The sequence below is a fragment of the Gadus chalcogrammus genome, chromosome 20 (genome assembly GCF_026213295.1).
Source record: "Gadus chalcogrammus isolate NIFS_2021 chromosome 20, NIFS_Gcha_1.0, whole genome shotgun sequence".
Taxonomy (NCBI): domain Eukaryota; kingdom Metazoa; phylum Chordata; class Actinopteri; order Gadiformes; family Gadidae; genus Gadus; species Gadus chalcogrammus.
In genome coordinates, this window is record NC_079431.1 from 21,681,660 (window position 1) to 21,708,008 (window position 26,349).

Genomic DNA, 26,349 nt, shown 5'->3' on the forward strand with positions numbered 1-26,349 from the left:
TACTCAAAGACCTTCATTGCGTCCTAAACCGCTACGTCCCGAAGTGGAAGTGAGTCGGGAGGCTCATTCTCACACTCCTCTGTGAAGGCAAATGAGACGATCAACACTACTCTTCACCAACGATAACCTTCTCATTTTCTTTGGTAATAGATTTTCTATTTGTTTTTAATTGATCCAAGTCACAAACAGACGGGTCAGCCTGTTGGTTAGTACTGGGGGTCTAATAATGCCCTGCTTATGGGTTTGACCCCCGGGACACCCGCATCTTCCTTGTCCACAACAGTCCAGTTTGAGGGTAAGAAAGAGAGGGAGCATAGAAGAGCAGAAGAAGGCAGGATTTCAAACAAAGCCCTCCTCTCAGCTTCTTCCCTCCTGCCGTTTCTCTGCCGTTGCAAAGTGTTGCGTTTCACTCAACTTTGATTGACAGGAGAAATGGATTCCACAAACAAATCAGGAAAGGGATGCCCAGGTTTGTGAGAAATGTTCCGGGAGGTCTGGTGATAAACCAAAACAGATTTCCTCACAGCACATTTCACTCACTTACTGCTGACAAATAGCTACGACATTTCTAACAAACGACACTCCAAAAATAGCTCCTAAATGGCACCCACTGAACCTGTAACTAACCATTTAAACAAGCAGAGGCCAGGCTGGATATTAAGTATCTGCATTGCCTGCAGCCTGTCTGCAGGCCTTCTGGAGCGAAATGCTCCTCAATGACAAGCATCTGATAGGACTCCCAGTCGCTCTCGATGAAACCTCTGCTTTTCACCAGGTTTGACAAAAGAAAGCATTGAGCGTGCAGTTGCCATGTTGGTACCACTTCATCGCCATTCAAATACATTTCACAGGGAGGGGGACATGATGTCATCACCATGTGTCGATTGAGCGTGCAGTTGCCATGTTGGTACCGCTGACATCATCACCATCGCCATTCAAATACATTTCACAGGGAGGGGGACAAGATGTCATCACCATGTGTCGATTTTGTAGCCAAGACCCTGTTTCCTGGTATGACAGCTGAGGTTGAGGATAACGGCGTTCTGTTCCCATAATAAACCAACGCCCTCTCTCTTACTCCCTTTCTCTCTCTTTATCTCCCTCTCTGTCTCCCTCTCACTCTGTCTCTCTGTATCTGTCTCTCTCTCTCTGTCTGTATATGTCTCTCTGTCTGTATCTGTCTCTGTACCTCTGTCTGTCTCTCTCTCTCTGTCTGTATCCGTCTCTGTGTCGCTGTGTCTCTGTCTGTATCTGTCTCTCTCTGTCTGCATCTGTCTCTCTCTGTCTGTCTCTGTGTCTCTGTGTGTCTCTGTGATTCTAGACACACCAGCACACATCCCAGATCCATTTCCCCACATATGCTCTTCCCATCACGTTCCTTCAGCTCTGTATTTTAGCGAGTGTGTGCATACATTTGTAGGTACACACTCGCACACACATCTGTCTGCATCATTAAACAATCAAATGCCTTCATCCAGATCGTTTTTGTTATTTTATTTTAAAAAGAGAAGCAGTTGATAAAAGGAAAGCAAACAAGTGCAGGTGGCAGTGTGGTGTCCCCTGGCCCCCCACGGTGGAAACACCACAGCCTCCCTGTCTTACTCAGTCTTTCAAAGACAAATAACTTAAAACAACAGAGGAAACAGGGTTATGGATACAAGACCTGGTATGCGCTTCATGATTATTAAACTGGATTATTCCAGGTTTTGGTATCGCACGCATATTTACCCAGCTTCAGTATAATTTACACATAATCCCTATCAATATAAACTCTTCACAGGGCCGTGGTGGGGCACTGTGTGTGCTTTTGTGTGTGTGTATGTGTCTGTGTATGTGTGCATGTATTTGTATGTGTGTGTGCATTTGTGTGTGTATATGTGCATGTGTGTGTGTGTGTGTGTGTCTGTGTGTGTGTGTGTGTGTGTGTGTGTGTGTGTGTGTGTGTGTGTGTGTGTGTGTGTGTGTGTGTGTGTGTGTGTGTGTGTGTGTGTGTGTGTGTGTGTGTGTGTGTGTGTGTGTGTGTGTGTGTGTGTGTGTATGTATGCATGCGTTTTTGTGTGTGTATGTTTGTATATGTGTGTTTGTCTGTGTATATGTGTGTGTGTGTGTGTGTGTGTGTGTGTGTGTGTGTGTGTGTGTGTGTGTGTGTGTGTGTGTGTGTGTGTGTGTGTGTGTGTGTGTGTGTGTGTGTGTGTGTGTGTGTGTGTGTATGTGTTTGTTTGTGTGTGTGTGCTTGTGTGTGTGAGCAGAGTTGGAGCAGTGTGTTTGTGTTGATGGGAACAGCCTGCTCTATATATAGAGGGAGACAGGGAGGTCTGACACTGCAACGTAAAGGACTGGAGACCGGGGCACACACTGGCTTCAAAGTAACTGTGAACTGGGTCACAGGAAGAGCGCGCCAGAAGTTATTCTGGAGGTACTGTCCTATTCTGACATGTAATTACGCAAACTTCTTGTCTAAATGGGTTACTTGTTTTATATCATTATTTCATGTCTATGGAGCAGAATCCTTTTCTAAATTGGGTTAGCGAAGTTAACCACGTGTAACATTAGTGATTTGAAGAATTATTAATGCATGTGTGATATTTGTTTTTTGTAATAGTATTACCACGTCCAGACAGGGTGACGGTGAGCTGAGTATCATTTGATGCAGGAGTTATGTCCTACGTTTCTCTATGAAAGTAATATCTGATGTGAACTGCACCATTTAATTAATTTGGAAACAAAGCAAAACCCTGCAAAATCAATAGGCAGTACCAAGAGAGAAGAGTGGGAAATGCTTTGTGTTGAGTGGGAGATTACACTGTAGAAAATAAGACATGGGGGATGTTCTGATGTATTGGACCGCTATAACACAACACAACGGTAACAACATATTCTGCTTCATGAAATATTGCATGGTACAGATTTGCTCAGAGTAAATGTGTATCTATTGCAATTGCAATAGATACCCTCAATCACAATTAGCCATTCCGGTTGGCCAATGGAATCATCCCTGTGATATTTAGTACCGCACCACACCAAACTAATGTCCTACTTGGCCCTGGGTTTGATCCTCAGAGTTTACATTTTACTGGCTTTATAATGACAGTGTGTGGATCCAGATAACATACAGAAGGTACAGCAGTCTGCAGACCCTATTCACGTGGAACCATCTGAAATGTATCTCCCTGTAAAAATAAAAACAAATACCCTCCCCCTGTTTACCTGAGAGAGGCAACTCTAATACAAAACCTGTTCAAAACAACAGATTCAAAAAGGCACACATCAACAAAATACAAAGACCTATATATTAATAGTACATCAGTAATTGAAGCGGGTTTAACAGCATGAACGGCACAGAGTTTTGCAGTTCATTTGGGCAGAAGAGATGACTCTTCAGGGAATAGAGGAATCTGGCAGGTAGAAAGAGAAGCAGCTGAGATTTCTCTCCATTTCTCTCCATTTCTCTCTCTCTCTCTCTCTCTCTCTCTCTCTCTCTCTCTCTCTCTCTCTCTCTCTCTCTCTCTCTCTCTCTCTCTCTCTCTCCGTCTCTCCTCTCTCTCTGTGTGAGCAGAAATGCTTCTGCTTCTATTCGATGCAGACTTCATGTATGATGCGTTGCTGGCCTCATACGTTCTCGGAGTTTCAGTCGTGCAGGCATGTCCCAGTGTCGGTCTCAGTGTGCACGTGTCATGTCAGCGCTGAACCACATGCAGGTAGCTGGCCTTGGAGTCGGCTCCCATCACGTCAGCGCTAAACCACATGCAGGTAGGTGGCCTTGGAGTCGGCTCCCATCACATTCTTGGCGGTGCATCGGTAGAAGCCCGTGTCTCGACTGGTCGGGTTCTGGATGACCAGCGAGCCCTGGGCGCTGAGGAAACGGTTGCCATAGATACGAGCCTGGCCTGTCACCCTCAGCTGCGTCAAGTCCGGCGTCTCCCAGGTCAGCGCGGCCCGGGGCGTTGCTATGGTGAGACAGGGTAGCTCGATAGCCACGCCAAACCGGGTGTAGGTGACTGGCTGGGGGCCCTTGATGACGCGCGGAGGGTAGGCGATCACAATCACGGGCGTCGTGACAGCGGCGGCCGTGGCGGAGCCGTTAGGGGTGGAGCGGCAGGTGTAGCTCCCGCGGTCGAACACCGTCGCCTGCTGGACCTGGAGCGTTCCGTCGGGAAGCACCATGTAGCGGCCAGAGCCGGTGCTCTGCCCCTGGGACAGCACCTCACCCCTGGGCAGGGTCCAGGAGAATGACCCCTGGATGCCCCCAGCGCCGGGCACTGCATGGCAGGACAGGCGGAGGTCCTCCCCGTTGATGATGCTCACCAACGAGGCCGTTCTGATGCTCACAACGGGCGTTTGTCTGTCTGCGACTGGCGCTGCTGGGACCAGTACGGGAGCAGCAGGCCGAGGGAGGGAGGGCAGGAACAAGCCTCCTTGTGGGGACGTCCCCCCGACGGGGCCCCCCGGCCGGAGCGCCTTAGGCAACAGAGGGGTGGGATGAAGGGAGCGGACCGATCCCGGAGAGGCGCGCGGGAGGTCTCCGGAGTGGGGGGACACCGATAGAACCACCGCCGGCTCCCTCTGCAGGGTCAGCTCCCCCCCGGGCCCCCCGGGGTCGGACACGGACAGCTCCACCTGGACCCTGGTCTCCCCCCCGCCCCCCTGCACCACACAGACCAGCTTCCCGGCGTCGCTGGGCCGGAGGCCTCGCAGCTCCAGGGAGCCGTTACGGTGCACGGTGAGCCGGCTGCCATAGTAGGGCGCCGGGAGCACGCCGTTCCCCGGGAGCAGCCAGTACAGCCGGGGGGGCGGGGAGCCGTGGGATGGGCAGGGCAGCAGCACTGTCTGGCCCCTCCCCGCTCGGTGCTGCACAGAGGAGACCCCGCTCACCGTGTGTGTGGCGTGGCTGGGGCTGGAGGTACCGCCACTGGTAGCCTGGCTCCTGCTGCTAAAGCTAGTAGCCCCTCCCCGGAGCCAGCCAGTGTAAGCAGGCTGTGAGCCAGTGTGGGCAGGCAGTAAGCCTGTCTTATTAACGAGTCGCGCGCTCGCCACCTCATTATGACTGCTGCGGGCCGCCCAGCCATCGCTACCTCCAACCGCCGCCAGGCCGCTGTTCACTGTAACAGGCCCTTGGTTCCGCTGTGTTCCGGCTATTCCTTGTCTGATCGCTATGTTGTTATTCCCGCCCACAGTGTTGAGCCTGTGGCCCAGCCCTGCTGTGGATCCCCGGTCCTGCACTCCAACACTGTCGCCCGACGGACTGGGTGGTTTGGAGCCAGTGTTTGCTAGTTGAATGTCAGAGGTGGGTGGACTGCTGAAGACTCTACTGTTAGACTGACTGCTGACTCCACCGCTGCTAGCCAAGCGGCTAGCGGCTCCGTGGGTGGGAGCATACTGATGGATGTCCCCATGCGGCCTGCTGCTGCCGGTACCGCCGGCTGGGTTTACATCGCTGCTGCCCTGCCAGTGGGTGCCCCGGCCATTGGGCGTCCCCAAGACGTTCGGGATCCCCCTGGCGTTGGGGGTGTAGTAGAGCTCCTCCAGCTCCAGGCTCACCATCCGGCTCCTCTCCCCGGCCGCGTTGCGCGCTCGGCAGGTGTAGTTCCCAGCGTCGCCCCGCTGAGCAGTGCGGACCTCCAGGGTCCCGTCGGAGACCACCACCACACGTTCCGAGAAGGAGCGGGATCCCAGGCTCCGCGGGATCACACGGTGGTTGGGGGAGAACCATGTGACAGTCGGAACGGGGTCTCCTTTGACCAGGCAGCGCAGCACGGCGGTGGCCCCCGGGCGCACCCTGGTGACATGGCGGCCGGGGGCGTCGGAGAAGCTGGGTGCGGAGTCCCTCATGACCTGGACCTTGACCTGGTTTAGATTGTACGACAAACAATCAGGAGCTTGTACCTTCATATTGATGTTCATTCTTCAAAAGATATACATTAAAACCAAAGGAGACCTTTTTGGAAATAACCGTCTCCAAAGGAGATATATTGAGTGGTTTCACTCAACTCTTTGTGAACAGTGAGTTCTTTAAAATAAATAAAACAGGACATCTTGATCGTTTTAGAGCTATATCTAGATATTTTTGTTCTGGAACTCTGCTCGAAGAAAACTGAATGCTTGTGACATGGAAGAAAAACAAAATGTAGCTCTAAAGCTCTAGAACGGTAAGCTGCTATTCTGTTTAACGATAGGTAAGTGAAAAATGATGTGTTTCCTCTAAATATCAGAGTTGAGTCACTGATTCAGCAGGAATTCAAATAGTATGAGATCAAAAAAGATAAACAGGTACGTTTTTAGTACCGTTAAGTATGAGCGTAATAAAGAGCGGTATTTTATATGAAATGCGCCACACACTATGGCTTTAAACCTGTAAGTGTCAAAGAAGCTAAACCTTCTCTCGGACGCCCTCCAACGCTGCCCGGACCGAGCTCCTCACACCCACACACACCTCGCTGCCATCAGGCCATTTGACATCATGAAAACAATGGCAACTGTGTTCGGAGCACGACGTTCACAAACTGTAAGGCAAGCAAAGGCTGGCAAAAACACAGGATTTAACACCTGTTTTCTCCTCACCCTAACCCCTATATAGAAACGGTGATAAAATGGCATAGATTACGATCATATAAGATTTATGAACATGCAGACTACCTTCATGGTGTCTTGGCCTCCGTTGTTCTTAGCGTAGCAGGTGTACTCCCCCTCCTCTGTCACCCCCATCACCGGCACCAGCAGCGTCCCATTACCAAACACGGTGAGCCGCAGTGGCTCACCGTGCGGCCGGCCTGGTCCTGGCTCCTCCCCCTGCAGCACGCTGTTCACCATGGTGCCGTCGGGCAGGCTCCAGCTCACGGCTGGGTCGGGCTGTCCCGACGCCAGGCAGTCCACCTGGGGAGCCACATGGTTATAATCTCTGTGTAGCCTCGTAAGCTGGTTGATTAATCACCATGGCACCAACAGTCTTGTGAGCTTGAGTGCAACAGAATACCACTTTTCATTCTATGGATTCATCTGAATATCATTTCAGTGAAAATTGTGTAATGAATAAAATATGAATGAATAGATTTAGTAAATATATCAAGCCCCCTTCAAATCCCACTCACTTTGAGTGATCCACCGAATGGCACCATCTTATTGGCCGACTGCTTGGGGTCTATTTTGGCGGGCTTTGTGGACACGGTGACGCGGAGGAGGCGGTAGTCGTCGGCGACCTTGTTGCGGGCGATACAGAGGTAGTCACCTGCATCCTTCTCCGTCACGACCAGGACCAGCAGAGTGCCGTTGGGATGGACCTTCATACGCCTGTCAGAGCTGTCAAGGACAAACACACACACAAACACACACACACACATTGCATTCAATTTCAGATTTATCCACCTAACCTTCTACGCACACTCCCTCACACACAACCATACGAGCTGTAAACATAAACACTTACACTCTTCGCACACACACACACACACACACACACACACACACACACACACACACACACACACACACACACACACACACACACACACACACACACACACACACACACACACATTCCATTAATTTTTTGATTTATCCACCTTCTAACCACACGCTCTCACACACACCCAACAGAGGCAGTCTTTTCACACGCACACACACACACAAACACAAACACACACACACACACACACACACACACACACACACACAAACACACACACCCTAACCCTTTACCTGAAGTGCTCGTCGACAAGCTTGCGGGCAGGAGTCCTCCAGATGATAGACGGGGTCGGGTTACCAGACACTGAGCAGTGGAGCTGCAGGTAACCCCCATAATGGACAGCGGTGGCGGAGGGGGAGGTGTCCACGATGTGGGCCTTCCTCAGCGGAGACACGGGCGCCGACGAGTGGGTAGGGGCAGAAGAATCTCTGCTCCGGTCCCCTGCGGAGAAGGAGGGCACGGCCTCTGTTTTGCCGAGTGGCAGGGAGCCTCTGCGGTGGGATGGGGGCAGGGGTGGTTCGGACAGCTGGGAGGAGGAGGGTTGGGATCGGCCTGCGTCCAGGGAGGAGGTGGGGGGCAGAGCGGCGGCTGCGCTGTTGATCTTGGGAGGTGGCTGTGGCGAGGTGGGGGGGCCGCGGTCAGAGGAGGGAGGCGAGAGGGGAGGGAGTAGTAGGGAGGTTTGGCCTCTGTCCCGAGGCGCCTCGGGGGGGAGGGAGGGGGCGGCGTCCCCTCGCAGCCTCACGCTCACCGTCCTCCTGGCCACGCCCACCGCGTTGCTGGCCGTGCACTCGTATCCGCCCACGTCGGCCGGGCCCAGCCTGCGCACGTGCAGCGTGCCGTTGGGCAGCACGAAGAGGTTGCCATGGAGGAACTGGGAGGGCCGGACCCTGGTCCCGTCCGGGGTCCGCCAGCGCAGTGTGGGGGGTGGGGCGCCGCGGGCCGAGCAGTGGGCGTACAGCGGCGTGCCGCGGCCCAGCACCAGCAGCTCCTCGCGGGGCTGGAGGATGGCCGGGGGCAGCGAGGACACGTGCAGACGCACAGAGCCGCTGGCCGCGCCCGCCAGGTTGGACGCCACGCAGCGGTACACGCCCCGGTCCTGGGCCGCGGCCTCCCGGAGGTGCAACGTCCCGTTGGGATGCAGGGTCATCCGAGGGTGGGTGGAGTTGGCGGTGAGCGCAGAGCGGTCAGGCAGGACCCAGGAGAGCAGCGGGGCGGGGACAGCGTCGGCCTGGCAGTCCAGAGACAGATCCCCGCCCTGGTGGATGGTAGCCTCTCTGTAATTGGCAAGCTTCATCCGAGGGGGGCGGGACCACACCTCCAGATTTGTGAGCATCCTTTCACGAGGAAATTATGATAAGAGTATACTAAATCAATAATATTGTACCCAAATCATAACCGTTGCACATGTCTACATCACCTAAATGTCCCTAGGCAAAATACTTCCCATCCAACATCCAACAGCTGAGCTGAATCAATCCAAAGCTCTGCTTCAACATGAAGCATCGTGATAGGAAGGTTACCGTGATTCATAGCAAAGTGTGAATATCCGTAGTGACCAATCTCTCACATAGGCATATGAACATAGACATATGTATGGCATACTGTATATGGCGGCATGTGGCTCAGAAGGTAACCGGAAGGTTGCTATTTAGATCCCAGGCTCCTCCTAGTGTGTTGAGGTATCCCTGAGCGGGACGCCTCACCCTGCCTGCTCCTGACGAGCTGGCTGTCGCCTTGCATGGCTGACATCTCCGTCTGTGTATGAATGTGTGAATGAGTGAATGTTTGGCAATATTGTAAAATGCTTTGATATGCCACTGGTTAGAAAAGCACTGTGTAAATGCAGTCCATTCACCATTTACATATGACCCTAGACATATGATCATTCTCTCACCTGTCCCGACCGAGGAAAGAGTGAGCGCTGCACATGTACGTCCCCCGGTCCTGCAGCCCGACGTCGTGGATGACAAAGGTTCCGTTGGGCAGCACCTGGAAGCGCTGGGCTCTGGCCTGGGCTGACATCACCGCCCCTGAGGACAGGAACAGAGCTATTACAGGGTTGGAGAGGGGGGAGGGAGGGGAACGGTCTCTAAGGGAGGGCGGGAGAGAGACGAAGACAAGATGTGTAAGAGGAGACAGCGGGAGCGAGGGAGGAGGGGGGAGGGTCGCCAGAGGAAGCTGAAGTCATCGTAGCCGGTGTAACGCGGTGTAACGTGTAATGCTTCCAAGGCTTTGCCTTTCACTCTCATTTTCCATCACGTCCGCTGAAGAAAACCCCATTGTGCGAATGTGAGTGTGTAATGTTGGGTGTAAGTGGGTGTTAAGTTGCTTTGGCACTGTTATTTAAATGAAGCACTTCAGACATCACCAGCAGCCATTTTAATGGCGAAACCAAGTGAAAGTGTAAGTCCACCTCTCAGGCTTTTTAGTACGTTCACCCAATTAAGAAGGCTTAGCTAGAGAAAAATATTTCATGCAACACAATTATCATTGGTGTGTGTGTGTGGGTGTGTGTTTGTGTTTGTACTTGCGTGTGTGCTTGCATGTGTGTGTGTTTGTTTATGCCTTTGTACATATGAGTTGTAATATTAATCGTAAATTAAATATAAAATTATATACAAATTAAACATACTTTGTTTATATAATTACTAGTCAATTGAAAAGGAATTTGGAATTCATATTCTCCTTGGAGCTAGAGATTTCTCCCTTCCTCTCTCTAATTGAAAGGGAATGAGATAGTTTGCATTTTGCATTTCCACTGTGGCCACTAATGTTGTAATCTATTTGGATGGTAGGTCGGTACGTGCAAGTCGTAAGTTGCAAATCTCCCAGCTTTCTTGCTGCATTTCACTGAGGCACGCCCCCTTTTTGTCGTAGTATCTCGTCGCTTTGAAAGTAGTGCGAGTTCAATGAGGCCGACCGTACTACTTGTCAACAAAAATGGCTGCGCCCGTAAAGAGATTTATTTTCTTTGTATTTGTATGATGGTCATTTTAATGTAGATTTTAAATGCTCTTACACACTTGATTACATTGCTACTTTTGCCAGACACCAATTTATTCATTGCACGTTCTTGCTGTGAGTGCAATACAATGTAAAGTTGTGTTGTTTGTTTTCAAGCTGGTTTGCTAAAGAGGCTAATGTAGCAACAATAACAATGACTAGCCAATGAGAAACGGGAAAGCTACTACCATCAAAAGGCGTGCCTCCGCAAATGCCGCAAGAAAGTTGGGAGATTTGCAACTTACGACTTGCACGTACCGGCATACCATCCAAATGGATTACAGCATTAGTCTGATACTGAGGCCAATTGACTGACTTCTTTGTTTTGTATTCCTTTAATTGTCTTACGGCCTTGCAGACATGTCCACTTCACCCGTAGTTGATCGCAAATTAACTTGATCCCTCCCACCCTGGCTGACTTCAGCCATGGCCAATTCTAAACTCTACACAATGGTCACTGCCCCTCAGCTTTGTTTCCTTTGTATTAACTATCCACAATGTGACAGTTTCCCTCTAAGAATCATGTTCACCCTTTGTCTCATTCAATCTTTACTTGCTAACTTTGCTGCCTGTGTCTTCCCATGATCATGCTCTAAATTTCAATAAAATATTTTGCTGTCAGAAGTGTCTTGAAGATGTTAGTCTTTGTCAGTGTGTGTGTGTCTGCATTAGTGTGTATGTGTGCAATTGTGTGTTTGTTTGTGTGTGCGTGCGTGTTCGCCTGCGTGTGTTTTTGTGTGTTGTTGAGTGTGCGTGCGTGTATGTGTGCTTGCGTGCCTGCATGTGTGCTTTTGTGTGTGTTTGTGTGTGGGTCATACCTGTAGACACCTTGGTCCAGGTGACGGTTGGAGCCGGCTCTCCCTGGGCCTCACAGTCCAGCCTGGCCACGCTGCCGGCCGGGACGGAGGCGCTCCGGATGTGGGGGTCAGAGATCCTGGGCTTGGACCTCTCCACCGAGACCTTGGGGAGCTGAACAAAGACACCAGCTATATTCGTCTTGCATTACAAATTATGAATTGTGTATTTTTATTTCCCAGTGTTCAATGTTTTATCGATTTGTATCAAATGTCAGCCCGTGCTTTTCCAAAACAGTGGTATGCTATGATCAAGTGGACTAGAACGACATGATGGGTCTGTGTTGACGTACCTGCGGTGGAGCTAATGGCAGGATTGGGTTTCCTGCAGAACTCTGGAAAAGGATTAATGACCAATTATCTTTAATCCTTTAGGATTAGAACCCCCCCAAGTGGATTATGTTGTTGATTATGGAACACATGGTTTCTATTTCTCCCGTTTTTACCCCATCTAAATTAATTCACGATGATGTCCCTGAAACATCTGCAGAGATTTAGCAGCAGGTCATTTACAGAAAACAATGTTTTTTTTCTCAATAAAAATTATTTGCCAGAAAATGGCAACAGTTACAGGACCCAACGCCCAGCGAATCCCACGCATCCCAGTGGTGTCGTAAAGATGACGTATTGCTGACAACACACAATAGACGTATAAAACGAGTCAGTACCCACGGAGAGAACTTAACTCACCACAGGTGATGCTGGCAGGATAGGCGAGGCTGGGAGAATGGCCCTGGTGCTGTGGGAGTCCGGAATAGAGTTCACCGAAGGACTCTTCCAGTCCGGTCCAGGTCTGATATGGCTTGGAACTGGCCTCTCTCTGGGATCCACTAGCCCTGTACTTGGCCTCTCTCTGGGATCCACTAGCCCGGGACTTGGCCTCTCTCTGAGATCCACTAGCCCTGTACTTGGCCTCTCTCTGGGATCCACTAGCCCTGGGCTTGGCCTCTCTCTGGGATCCACTAGCTCTGGGCTTGGCCTCTCGCTGGGATCAACAGGCCCTGGGCTTGGCCTCTCTCTGGGATCAACTACCCCTGGGCTTGGCCCCTCTCTGGGATCCACTAGCCCTGGGCTTTGCCTCTCTCTGGGATCAACTAGCCCTGGGCTTGGCCTCTCAACGGGATCAACTAGCCCTGGGCTTGGCCTCTCTCTGGGATCAGCTAGCCCTGGGCTTGGCCCCTCTCTGGGATCCACTAGCCCTGGGCTTGTCCTCTCTCTGGGATCCACTAGCCCTGGGCTTGGCCTCTCTCTGGGATCCACTAGCCCTGGGCTTGGCCTCTCTCTGGAATCCACTAGCCCTGGGCTTTGCCTCTCTCTCGGATCAACTAGCCCTGGTCTTGGCCTCTCTCTGGGATCCACTAGCCCTGGGCTTGGCCTCTCTCTGGGATCCACTAGCCCTGGGCTTTGCCTCTCTCTGGGATCAACAGGCCCTTGGCTTGGCCTCTCTCTGGGAACAACTAGCCCTGGGCCTGGCCTCTCTCTGGAGTGTTCTCTGGTACCAGGGCTGATGCTGGTTTGAGGTATACTCGAGTGGTTAGGCATGGTGAACGTGGTGGAGCTAGCAGGGGTCTGAACGGTCACTGTGGTGAAGGGGGTGGTGGAGGCTGTTGTAACGACAGCAGTAGTTTTGCTGGTCACAGATGCAGTTCTTAAGGGAATGAAGACAGCAGTGGTATCTTCAGTAACAGGGGATGTGGTGGTTCTAGCTGTTGTAGTTGTGGAGGTGGTGGTGCTGGTGGGTGAGTTGGCCCAGTGGATTGGAGCTCCCTGTTTAATACTTGAAATAGCAGAGAGAGTGGACTCACTGACAGCAGCCGGAATACTTGTAACAGAAGTGGTTGATGTAATACGTGTCATTTTTGCACTCGTGGTGGTAGCAGCGGTGGTAATCTTGGTAGTACTGGGGACCACATACTGGGGGGGTGGGGAGGAAGTGACTCGGGAGGCGAAGGTGCTTGGGAAAGGCTGATGCTCCTCCATCTCTTCGGGGTGCTGCGGTACGACCCCGTCAGTGTGTGGGCCTGAGGGCGGCTGTCCCTGTGCTTGTACGTCTGTCTGTATCTCCCCGGCGAGGGAGATATCTGGTGCTAGCGGCGGGGGTAAACGATCGTACTGTGTCAGGTCCGGGAGAGCGGTGGAGAGAGTCAGTGTGTCCGAGGGCTTCCCAGTAGGTGAACCCCTCTCCTCGTCTGCCTCCTCCCACACCTCCTCCTCCTCCTCTGTCTGGGGGGGTGGAGAGCGAGGCGGTGAGTAAGACGGGGATGGAGAGGCCGAAAGGGAGAGGGATAAAGAGTCAAACAGAGTGGGAGACGGTGGATCCACATCCAGGCTGTTTGAGAGAGAGCTGTCAGACCCGATGCGGTCCAAGCCGTGGGTCTCTTTGACTGCAAAGGGGGTCGGGGGGGCAGAAGAAGACATTTGGTTGGAGCGAGTGTCGAGGGTGACAGCTTGCGACCCCGGGCTGGTGGGGTCAGGAAGAGGTCGGGGTGGGGTCTTAGGTCGCACTCTGAACCGGGTGAATGGTCTCCTGCGCTGGCTGGTCCGTCTGCGTGTGTCCAAGGGGCTCTCTGGCCGCGTGTTGGGAACTGGATTTACTCGATGATGTTTGTTTTGAAACCTTGTTGGACTGGGATCCGGCTTTTTTAAATCTATTTCGTTTGTGATGGAGATTTGTTTTGATGTGACTTGGGCTGTCGGCGCTTCTGTTTTAGGTATTGACTGTGTCTGTGTGTCAGCCTTGTTCTCTCTGTCGTTGCTCGCTTGTGTTTCCGACAGCGCGTTCCGCTCCGTCCCACTCTCCGTCTCCGTGTTAGCCAGAGTGTTGGTTCTAATCTCGGTGTTTGTCAGGGTTTGTGTAATAATGTGGTCAATGGGCTGTAGGCCTTCTTCCTGAAGACTGACATCCTCAAAAGCTGATCCTTCGGTTTCTACTTCACCTTGCTGTCGGTCTCTATTATTCCCTCTCTCACCCACAACTCTGTCAATGTCACTTGAAACCTCCTCCCTTTTACTGGCGGTAGTGCCCTCTCCATCAACCCTGCTCGTCAATGTGTTGGTTTCCTTGTCTACAGGTTCGAGACTAAGCTCTTCCACTTCAGTTGGCGGAGTTGTGCTATTAAGGGTGGTCCTTTGGCGTATCTTAGCCAATAGGTCGGCCCACTTCTTAGGGTCGATCCTCTGTTTGGTTGCACTGACTCTCTGTCTGCTGTCAAAACGGTTTCTTCCGGGTTGGCTCTGAGACGGCGGCCCGCCTTCCCTCAGGGGTTTCCCACCCCTTATTGGCCCCCGTCTTCTGGGATGACCGCTCGGCAAGCGCCGGTTGAGGGGATACTGGGGCCGCCTCCTATTAATAACGGGAACCTTAGGGTTCTCTTCCTCGCCATTATCCCCTGATCCATCTTCCACAACAGTATCCCGTAGCAACGGGGCTCGTATCCTAGTCGAGCGGCCGGAAGCTGACTGGGGTCCTCTGTGGAAAGAGGACCTGAACGGTCCGGCTTGTGCGCTAATGTCCAGCCGCATGGAGAGGGAGTCAGCGCCGTATTGGTTGACTGCCATGCAGCGGTAACTGCCGTCGTCCTTTAGAGAAGCTTGTGCCAGGGATAGACTACCATTTGACTGTACGCTCGCTCCGCCTGGTACGGTGGTGCCGTGCCGGACTGTATTTCCATCCGGTAGCAGCCACCTGATATGAGGAGTGGGCGAACCAGAGGCATTACACAGAAGAGTGACAAACTCCCCTACCTGCCCTGTGACAGAGGGCCCGATTTGTTCCCCAGTGGCTGCAATCGAAGACTCCTCCACAGCGAGCCGTAGGGGTAAAACGTCCATGTCACTGCCTGCCTGGGCCACACAGTAGTACAGGCCAGCATCTGAAGACTCTGTTCTGTGTAAAAGTATACCGGAATCTGATACGCTGACCCTATCATCAGTACTACGGTAAGGGGAGACCAGTTTGGACCCATCCGGGAGAATCCAGTGTACTGTGAAGTTCCCAGAGCTCACCAGAGGGCAGGACATCTCTACTCTACTGCCGGCTACGGCTGCATATGCTGAGGGAGCTGTGGAACTTAATATCATAGCCCATGGATGACGAGATAAAGGGTCAGCTACTGCTAAAGAAGAGGACGATGAGGACCGATAAATGGGGTCAGGTTGGACGGAAATCCTGGTGGTCAGTATAAGCTGGACCTTCCGTTCACTGGACTGGGCTCTGTTCAGCTGGAGGCTCACCGCTGGCTGTAGCATCCAGTGCGGTGTGGTCTTCAGTGAAGCCTTGACTCCGGTGTAGTAGTATCCCTCAGTCTCAGCTGTTTGCCTGTACCGGTATGCCAATGCTGGGGGTTTGCTGAGCATAATCTCCCGCTCCAGGCGTACTGCAGTCTCACTGTAGTACGCCAGGATCCTCCAAAGGCTCTCATAGCCTGCTCTCTCCACAGCACACTCCAGGGAGAGGGAAAGAGCCATAGGGATAGGAGCAGCACTGGGTAGAGACAGGTCTGGTGGTGGGATGTCAGGGGAGTGCAGAGTGTGGGTAACGTTGCAGCTCAGATCAACACTGTTCCCCTGGTGGTCAGATAGACCTAAAGAAGCATTGCCTAAAGGTTCTCTGAACGATTCCAACGCTTTCATCTCCCCAGGGTCCCCAGCAGAAGGGGGGTCTCTTCCTGATGAGAATATGCTGGGGGAGGTGCATGGTAGGTCGGTCTGCCGGAGCAAGCCACGCCCTTGTAGATAAACTGGCGTATCACAGACTGGACACTGAGGACCTCCAGGGCATTTCATCAATCCTAACAGAAATAAAAGAGAAGCCACAGTTAGATAGGGGGTCGATTGTGTAGGTCTGTTTGATATACATCCCTTAATAGCAACTATGTGTGATGGATTATAGCACATCATAGGTATCAGCTCCCATTAGCGGCTTGATGAATGAGTGGAGCCTGACCTACTCTGCGTATCAACTATGCATCAGTCACATGTCTCACAGTAAGTACATGTGGTTGACATTTGCACTCCACTTTGTACAGACACTCATTAGCAGTAATTCACATATCAACACACAATACAGAGGTGTCACAACAAATTAGTTACGGCAGGTGTAACTCGCATCTCAATGAGACTTATGTCGCATTCCACGCTGATTTCACTGCTGCAACACAGCAGAGAGGAGAAGGACAACCAGAGGGTGTATGAGAGAGAGAGAGAGAGAGAGAGAGAGAGAGAGAGAGAGAGAGAGAGAGAGAGAGAGAGAGAGAGAGAGAGAGAGAGTGGAGAGAGAGTCCGGGGGAGGGGAATAGGGGATTATGTTTAACCACAAGAGGGTTGCTGCTAAAGGTATTATCATCTCAAACTCAGGTGCTTTGTAACTGACAAAAAACTCCCTGCTTTCTATCATGCGCCCAAATTCCTGATGTCTGGTATGAAGCATACATTTAAACAGAACTAGAGGAATGTGCATTGTTAGGGCAAAGAATGTGTGGTTGCACCTGGGCTGGACCATCAAGCACTCTGATTGGCGGTGCATTACAGACCCGTTGGAACCACTATGCTACAAAGAGGCATGGGTCGTCCAGGGACAGACTGGCCATCAGGAGCTCTGGAAGCCTTGGGCCGAACCGGCCAGTAGACAATACTATGTATTTAATTTGTGGTGTATAATGGACGGTAGGAAGCGTGGCCCAGTGGAGAACGTGCAGAGCGCCCCGGACCCTGACCTGGGCCCTGCAGACCGAGCATAGCACTGGGCCCCGGGCACACAGCAGGGGCCAGCTGAGCCCTGAAGGTCAGCCCTCCTGGTTCACCCGACGCCCTGCCGTCAGACAGCAGGGGGTCGGCCCTCTGAGCTCTGGGAGGTCAGCCCTCCTGGTTCACCCACCACCCTGCGGTCAGACGTTAGCTAAACCATACTGGTCACGTCAATAGCCTTTCATTGACGTAAGATATGACTATTTGACAGTGGTGTGAGTACGTCATTAAGGGCCTCGTGCAATCTGTGTTATGCCCCTTACCCCCCTCCACTTCCACCAAATTAAAATATGAACCAATTTGAAAGATACAAACTAAGAAATAAGCATTTAGATCAAAGGCATGGGGCTTCCTGGGGTATCTGTTAGGGGGTTTGTGATACAAGTCTTAACCCTTGGGTTTGCTTTGAACATACGTCAAACGTATGCTCACGCTCGGCTCCAGAAGACCAGAGCCATTTCCCAGTCCGTCGCTGGCCATGGCCAGTGAAGAGGATAACTGGTGTGTTTGACTCCCACCTGCTTCAAGTATTAAGTGTACCTAAAAAAAAGCGTGCTTCAAATTGAAGTGCGCTTATTTTTAGGTACACTTCATGATAGTCTGATACTATTTCTAGTGCACACATTTCTGAGAACACTTGTTAAGATCTTACTTGAGAAAACATTGGGGATCAAACGTAATATCCACCGGGAGTCACACACTGACTGTCTACTTAATACCTTTTTTAGAGGATAACAGACAAAAGAACGAATTAGCACCGATTAATCGATGCTATTGGTTGCTGACACCAAAGATAACGGACGAATATATTCTCACGACGATTAATCCCAGACTCATAATAAAAGATTAGTCATTATGAGTCTGATTAATCCCAGACTTATAACGAGACTCTGATTACAGATTACCTATTAAAGAAGAACTTAAAAATAAAGAATATCAATTTGGATGGCAAAACGAGAAAAAGTCCATACAAAAACATTGCTCGAATGGTGCGCACTATTGCCTCCGAAAACCGAAGGAGACGAGGCGGTATAATAATACAGAGGTCAGTGAGGAGCAGGTACGGGGGGCTGGAGACATTAGTAGAGTGTAGATTGGTAGATTCCCAAACCCTTTCTGCTGGGTGTCGAGCCCAGCCAGACACCCTATCTTGCCCTGTGTAATAACCCTGCAGGCTGCTGGGAAACGCTGGGACCGCTACACGCCCCACCAGCCCAGCAGGGAGGACGTGGGAAAGGCATCATGTAAGAAAACACCAAGGAGAAAACATAACGTCCACCAGAGCGTTATCCCACCTGGGTGAGCGCGACTCCAGCCAAGGAACCAGGCCATGGCACAGTCACATCGCCAGGGGTTGGAATACAGCGCCAGCGTGTCCAGCAGGGGCGCCATCGAGAGGGCTGGTTCAGGGAGAGAGGCCAGGCTGTTGTTGGACAGATCTAGATGTCTGTTAGAGGGGAGACAGGATGAGGAGCAGGAGGAAATGGAGGAGGAGGGGGAGGAGGAGGAGGAAGAGGAGGAGGGGGAGTAGGAGGAGCAGGAGGAGGCCGTAAGAAAAGGAAAGGAAAAGAAAAGGAATTTGTGAATGAAATAAATGCAGTGAGGGGAGTGTGAAGCGGTGGTGAATTGGAGGAGGGAGAGTACGAAAGAAGCAAATAAACAACATAATCATCACTGAAATTATACTATTCATCTGCATTCACCATCGATGCTAATGGTGGCTGACGCCAAAGAAAATGGACGAATGCAACCATCAATAGGATCTCATATGGCATTTGATTGGCACCTGCCTGAGGGTGGAGTAGTAGTATGTGTTGAGCAGGGAGAGGGTGCACAGGCTGCGGGGATGGAGCTGGTGCAGCCGGTTGCCCTGCAGGCGGAGCAGCCGCAGGCTGGGCAGCTGCAGCAGAGCCCGCGGATGGAGGTGCCGGAGGAGGTTGTGGTCCAAGTGCAGGCGCAGCAGGGAAGTCAGGCCAGAGAAGGCTGAGGAGGAGATCTCCTCCAGCTTGTTGTAGCTCAGCTTCAGCACCTGGAGAAGAACAAGGTGGAGGAGGAGGAGAAGAGGAGGAGGAGAAGAAGAGGAGGAGGAGAAGGAGGAGGAGAAGATGAGTAGGAGGCTGGGATGAGTCCCGGACAGGAGCCTGGGAGTCTACAGCTGTATGTCTTGGAACCTGGAGCATGGAACATCACGGTATAGGAGATGAGGGGATATGGGACTTGGAAGACATTTTCTATAGAAGAATGTGTTTTGACATCCACATCTGCTGTCCACACAGAGTTAACATCTGAATGGGGATGGGTGGGGGGGGGCAGCACATACCTCCCATAATCACAACTGATGTGAGAGTTTGATTATTTAGGAGTTATGAGTAAACACAACGTACGGTGAGCCTAATGAAAAGCAGCTCTTCCGACCTGTTCCATCATGAGAAACAGAAGCCGATCCTCACAACAGATTTACGTTCTTGAAGTCTGAAACCAGCCTTGGAAAATCTTTTTATCCCAGATAATCTCTCCCCAGGACCCGTTTTATACATAACACACTTGGAGAAATCTTAAGAAAACAACAAATGGAATGGAAGCAGCAGAGTATGTAAAAAACATCAATACAGTGCCAAAGGAATCCTGCAAGCAAGCTCAGCTAGCAGCTTAGCTCGCAGGATTCGACGTATGGTGACTGATGTAGCATGTGAGGATGTCAACATGTGGAATTACCCTGCCGATCAGCACATTTCAATGCAGATGAATAAACATTGGCTCCGCACTGAGGGGTAGGCTACATAGGCCAACTCTGACCCCAAGGTCGCCATCAGCCAGCCTTCAAAGAAGAATGAAAATGTGCTAACAAAACAATTATTCTTCTTCTATTAAAGGGGAACTATGCAACTTTTTTGGCTTAATTTACCTTAATATAACAGGTTAAGAGACATTGTGATGGTTCTATAACACTTTATGGGTTGATTGGTCACTGTTTGGACTCCCCCTAGCGCATCTTGGCGGAAAAAGGGAATATGCAAGTTTCTGCCGGCGACCCGTCGCCCACTCTCGCAGGAGTCTCGTGTCTTGCGAAGCACCGAATTGCTTTACGGCACTACAGACCGACAAACACGGAACCGGCTCGATATAAACACAAGTAGGGAAGGGATTGTTACATTCATCACGGATCAGCCGACTAAAAAAGAGACAGAGAAACACAATGTCAGAGAAACAGAAGAAGAGAAAAGGGAGACGGGCCGACAGAGAGGCCAGACACGAGTAAACGTTGGGCGAGCTTCTCAGGAATAGCGTGAACTGAAAGAAAAAGAAGACTTCAAATCGGATGCCGACTTGCCATGGCTGTGTTGCTCTTGAAATTGTAAGTACCCTTGGGTGAACTTTGTCCTCTTTGTATTGTGGCTTTTTGATGTTGATGTCTCTGTAAAAATTTGTTTGCTCGACCATTTTGTTGTGAGCCCTGTATGTTTCTAGTTTGCTTGCTTGCTGGGGTGTTAGCGTACCTGCTACCAAACACGTTTATTTTCATTAGGGGTGGGAAAAATAATCGATTCTTGATGCATCGCGATTCTCTCTAGAACGGTTCTCTCTCCATGCAGATAAATTAATAATCTGAATTTAAAAAATAAATAAAACATTTTTAATTTGTTCGCCTGCTGCAACATTCTGTTTGCCACAGAGGGATAATTTTTATAATTTTAAAATGATTTAATTTATCTCAGTGTGTATTGGCCAATCTGATTTGTCTTGACACGATTGCGTTCAGCCTACGTGTAGCATGCACGCAAACTCACAACAAGAACTCCTTCTAATTCAAGAGCAGCTTTTTTTTTAATGACATAGAAAAGAAAGATTAGAAAGACAATAAAACTGAAACCTGCAATAATCAATGCAAGCTGCATTGATTATTGCATTGTTCATAGAAAGTCATATTTGTGACATAAGCTTTCTCTCTAATAAAATATTAGATAAGTTAATTCATCTGTTTATGTCTTTAATGATCATCACAAAAGTACGAAGTGATTAGCAAACTCTAAGTAGCAAACTCAGTTGTATATATATATTTTTGTAAATCACGCATGGAAATGTACATGAAAATGTATTTTGCATCAAGATGCATCGATAATCACTTTAGAATCGAATCGTTGACCTCATAATCGGAATCAAATCGAATTTTGTGGTGCCAAGAGATTCCCACCCCTAGTTTTCATGGTTGTTTTCCTGTAAAACCCAGGATCCAGGTTCTTGTTTATTTAGATCACTAGACCGCTATTCGAATGCCTCAGATTATTCTAAGAGTGTATAGCCTTGTGATATTTCCGGCTGGCCATATAATGCAGTACCTTGCAAGAATGCTGCTAGTTTGCACATATTCGTCGGCAACAGAACTGTTATGATACGTGAACCTCCATTATAGATTTAGCAATGTTATACCGGCTTTGGTCTAGTTCCCCGCGTGTAAACATGTTTGTAAAAAGATTGCTTTGTATTTTTCTTAGTTACAAGCGTTGGCAAACAGCATTGTTTTTTAACCAAAGTGTGTATTATTGAACAAATGAAAGAAAGGTAGTGCAACCATCTGTTATTTAAAAAAATGGAAACGTTTTAAAACAATACAATAATATTTATCTACAATGTTTATTTGCAAGCATTTACATGTAAACATAAATGTGTCCCTAATCTTCCAGACACAGCATCTGCCTATGACCACTCTCCTGCGGGGACTAGCGACAGCATACCGTCTCGATCTCTGAATCCATTTTCCTGTAATTCCGTACACAAGTAACCTACTTGAGCAGATACATAAATGTATGATTGCTGCGCAAATTGTTCATGCTATCGTCATGCATTATGTTGGCCAACACCCTTACCCTGATCGTTCTGTTCAACAACAAAAGTAAAACAATTCTAATCTAGCATATAACACCTCCCCATGAACTATAAAAAAGGATGGGTTTATAGTAACACATACACCCTTTGAAAATGTATAACCTTGTCTACTCTTTATGAACCTCTACCTTGGACATGGCTCCAGGCGTTCGCCGGCTTCTTTGAAAACAAATGCACATGGCTAGCGTAGAAGTGGATGGAGAAGGGTCGTCAAGGAGTTGTTATGACAGTGTTGTAAAATATCTCCTCCGAAGCTGTAGGGGGAGCTCAATGCGAGCGCAAACCAAGAAAACAGAGAAGAAGTGGCCAAAGTTGCATAGTTCCCCTTTAAGGGCTGATAGCAAACTGTCATATGAATCAATATTGATTTGCACTGCCAAATCGGACCGCAATGCGCATCTTGGTCTGCGTTTAAGTCATGAATGTGAGGAGTTCCTAACAGAGTGCCCACACACCTGTTGCTGTAGCATCCCCTGCACCCTGCAGCAATATCCAACACATGTCAGCCATCCTCCTGTACGACTACTGTAAATACCTCAGGAAGCAGTGGTGCTGATCACCCATAAAATGCTTACACAAAGTCAGTCAAAACTGGAAATTGGATAATGAATTTGATTGAGAGAAAGCGGTGATACATTTCATATCAGCCTGTGCATTAGCGGCAGCTGTAATAAAACGTATACATGATGATTTGCACGCTGCGGCATTGAAACTGCATTTAATCCCCAGCCATGACGCACAAAGTCTGGCATATGATCCGCCGTTAATCCTCTACCTGTAGTGATCTCATGTCTCCAAACACCCCGTCTGGAATCTGATTCAGGTCGTTGCTATGGAGCATCAGAAGCTCCGCCCTCTTCAGGCCAGCCAATGAGTTTTCAGGGATCCTGGTGATGCTGTTGAAGCTATCAGAGCAAACAGAAGCACGATTGCATTGACTGATGACATCATTAACTAATGGCAAACAATAAAAAAAGTGTGCGCGTGTACATGAGAGTGTGTGTTTTCATGAGTGTGTCGAGGTGAATGTGTACGTGTGCATGATAGTGTGTGTGTTCACCAGTGTGTGTGCATGAGTGTTTGTGTGTGTGTGTGTGTGTGTGTGTGTGTGTGTGTGTGTGTGTGTGTGTGTGTGTGTGTGTGTGTGTGTGTGTGTGTGTGTGTGTGTGTGTGTGTGTGTGTGTGTGTGCTTGCGTGCGTGTGCCGGCATCAAGTGTGTGCGTGCATGTGTGTGTCTGTGCATGCGTGTCTGTGTGCATGCTTGTGTGTGTGTGTGTCTGTACATGTGCATGCTTGTGTGTGTGTGTGTGTGTGTGTGTGTCTGTGTATGTGTCTGTGTGTATGTGGATGCGTGCGTGTGTGTATGTGTGTGTGTGTGTATATTTGTGTGTGTGTGTGTGTGTGTGTGTGTGTGTGTGTGTGTGTGTGTGTGTGTGTGTGTGTGTGTGTGTGTGTGTGTGTGTGTGTGTGTGTGTGGTTGTGCATGCGTGAATGTGTGAGTCTGTCCATGTGCGCGTGTGTGTCCTTACCCCAGGTTGATGCGCTGTGTGTGAGCAGGCAGGCCTTGTGGCACACTGAGCAGGGAGCGGAAGGTGCAGTGGACCTCGTTGGCCTGGTAACAGTTGCAGGACCGGGGACAGGCCTGGGCGGCTGGGACGGAGCACGCCATCACCAGCACGGCCACCATCACCAGCCTACTTCCACGCATCTTCAGGCTCACTGGGGGGGACTCTGCTGGGAAACAGGTCCATGAGAGCATCACGTGAGAAGAGTCGTGCCACACAATTTCTCCTTGTATTGCCCATGCTGCTGACGAATGTGCACAAGAAATAAACACGAATCATCTCATTTTCCAACTAAGCATCACAGAAGATGTGGTCTTCATCTCACTGCATGACACGACCTAGGCTACCATGTAAAAAAAACATAAGGAGATCAAGACATCAAACTGACCAACTCTATGACAGCTGCTGGATACTTCCCAGCGCCTTTCGGGTGTTTACACACGGCATGGGCAGCTTGCGGGCCAACAAATTACAGATTAACACCCACTAATTAAACCGACATTCACCCTCACCCTCTGTTCATAGTGCCAGATAAACAAACCAACACTTTGAAGCACTAGCTCTCCCTCTGCCAGCCATATCACCCCCACCCCTTTCTATCTCTCTCTCTCTCTCTCTCTTGTTATCTATCTCTCCCTCTCTCTCTTCCCCCTTCTCGCCCCCCGTTATTATCTCTCCCTCTCTCTCCTCCTTCTCTCTCTCTCTCTCTCTCGCTCTCTCTCTCTCACTCTCTCTCTCTCTCTCTCTCTCTCGCTCTCTCTCTCTCTCTCTCTCTCTCTCTCTCTCTCTCTCTCTCTCTCTCTCTCTCTCTCTCTCTCTCTCTCTCTCTCTCTCTCTCTCTCTCTCTCTTATCTCTCCGAATCTCTATCCCTCCGTTCTCGATATGTTTTCTGCATTATACTGGACATATACACGCACGACCATAAGTAGGCCAGCTCCATCACACTGGAAGCTGTGGCCAGATAACCTACTTAAAGTTAGAGAGTTTTAAGCACGGTGGCAGAGCAGAGTTCTAGATGCACATACTGGTACAACACAACGGTGACAAGGGCACTGTACCTGCAAAGTCTCTTCCCGCTCCAGTGGGGCTGCTCCTTTCACCAGGATTTCTCCCCTCATCAAAGTTGCATGTGGGCTACTTATTCTAGCATATGCATTAAAAAAATACATCTGCGTTTTTATTCCATAACTTTAGATCCGGGATAAATCAATCAAGAAAAGCGAGGAAACCAAATAAACTCGTAAAAATTCAACAACTAAATACAAACCCTAAAATAAAACAAAAGTGTCCAGTAAAGCAAGTGGATTAATTCTCAAAGAACTCCGTTAGATCCACGAACACCGGCAGCCCGGCGGTGCGTTGCTGCAGGTCGTCCCACTCTGCAGAGGAGCGCAGGGAGCGGCGGACTGTTTGGGGATGCGTCTGGCGCAAACTGAAGTGTGTTGGTATTTGCGCTTCGGGAGGGGACTGGACTAAAGCGAACTTTCAAGAGTGACGCCAAAATACCAAAAAAAGCTGTTTGTCTGACCAAGGAGGGGCGAAGGGAGAAATGCAACAACACCAAGTACTGCCCCCCAACCGAAACCCCGTCCTGGTGCATAGCTATACAAACACATAGAATGGCGTTAGTACCAAATTATTCGTTTTCTGGTTTATTCCTCGTACTTCCTGCATCAATGGAACAATTAAGATAGCATATTAAGTGCAGAGCAAGGGCTTGTTGGTTTGTATTTTGCAAGTTAGTGTGGGACTGATTTAATGAGGGAGTTTAATCCTCTGATTGTGCTAAGGGTGGTTCTCCTGTCCTGCTAATTACCACACCACCTTTTAGAGACTCAACTCAAATGAGAGGCAACACAAATAGACTGATGCTCTTCAGCTGTTGTCTCTGCAGGCAAACACTGGCCTGCCACCCCCCCTCCCCCGATTTGTTGGCATGTGTGTGTGTGTGTGTGTGTGTGTGTGTGTGTGTGTGTGTGTGTGTGTGTGTGTGTGTGTGTGTGTGTGTGTGTGTGTGTGTGTGTGTGTGTGTGTGTGTGTGTGTGTGTGTCCTAACACAAATACTGTTACTCTGGGAGGTGGCTCTCTCTCTCTTCATCTCTGTCTCTCTCTCTCTCTCTCTCTCTCTCTCTCTCTCTCTCTCTCTCTCTCTCTCTCTCTATCACGCGGTCTGTCTCTTTCTCTCTCAATCTTGCTGCCTGTCTCTCTGTCCCACCCTCTCTCCCTCTCCTCTCCCCCTCTCCCTCTCTCCACTACTACAATGGTCTTCATCTTGAAGGAATTACTTGACTATTCACTGAATGATCTATGAAATATGCTAAATGTAAATTGCTCAATCATTTTAATTAACTATGGCTCATTTCAAAGTGGGTGGAACTGATATATTGTGCTTGAGTCGCTTTGCATCGCTCTCCACTCCTAGCAGGGGGTCGCCGATCTAGGCCAGCTGTTGGAGCTGCTTTGGGAAGGGAGTAAATAAAATAAAGCTGTATCCACCCCCTACAATGTATGCTTGTATATCAACTTTAATTATATCCTAATAAAAATACCATGATTATATGCCCCCAAAAAGAAAGTATTTTGAAAATCTGGCGAGGAACCCACGTCCCAGCCCGGCCCGCATCACACAGAGAGAAACAATGATGTGTTTGTGTTGCTGGTCCTCTGCCTTTCCTCCTGCTCTTCAGATTACTGCAGACAGTCATTTCCCCCCCAGCTGATCTAAAGGAAACGTGAGATACATATTCTTGTCAGCCATCTGAATACATTGCTTGCAAAATCATTGTTTGTTTGTGTTGTTCTGCCAACTGTATTGTCAGCGAGTCTCGATGTATTGTG

The 26,349-nt window shown here is 49.8% G+C and overlaps 1 protein-coding gene across 2 annotated transcripts; it reads right to left on the bottom strand.

Annotated features, from left to right (window-relative positions):
* Window positions 1-1,222: 1,222 nt before the first annotated feature.
* Window positions 1,223-24,947, bottom strand: LOC130373496 (matrix-remodeling-associated protein 5-like). Of its 2 annotated transcripts, XM_056580036.1 has the most exons (13): window positions 24,570-24,947; window positions 23,475-23,676; window positions 22,721-22,850; window positions 18,852-19,090; window positions 18,357-18,508; window positions 12,007-16,106; window positions 11,610-11,651; window positions 11,281-11,431; window positions 9,354-9,489; window positions 7,693-8,793; window positions 7,086-7,293; window positions 6,634-6,870; window positions 1,223-5,844 (listed from the first exon to the last, which is right to left on the bottom strand). In XM_056580036.1, the coding sequence occupies exons 2-13, from the start codon at window positions 23,651-23,653 to the stop codon at window positions 3,736-3,738; spliced, it is 8,784 nt and encodes a 2,927-aa protein (XP_056436011.1). In that variant the 5' UTR covers window positions 23,654-23,676; window positions 24,570-24,947; the 3' UTR covers window positions 1,223-3,735. The 2 variants fall into 2 exon arrangements, with proteins under 2 accessions (XP_056436011.1, XP_056436012.1); XM_056580037.1 differs by lacking the exon at window positions 11,610-11,651.
* Between the last annotated feature and the right edge of the window lie 1,402 nt (window positions 24,948-26,349).

Bases quoted from the DNA above. Each gene is read 5' to 3' on its own strand.
- LOC130373496 (XM_056580036.1), bottom strand. From the start codon at position 23,653: ATGCGTGGAAGTAGGCTGGTGATGGTGGCCGTGCTGGTGATGGCGTGC. The intron at 16,107-18,356 runs GTGGGATAACGC...TATTTCTGTTAG, and splicing joins CTGGAGTCGCGCTCACCCAG to GATTGATGAAATGCCCTGGA. The intron at 11,432-11,609 runs GTACGTCAACAC...GTCTTTGTTCAG, and splicing joins TGCCATTAGCTCCACCGCAG to CTCCCCAAGGTCTCGGTGGA.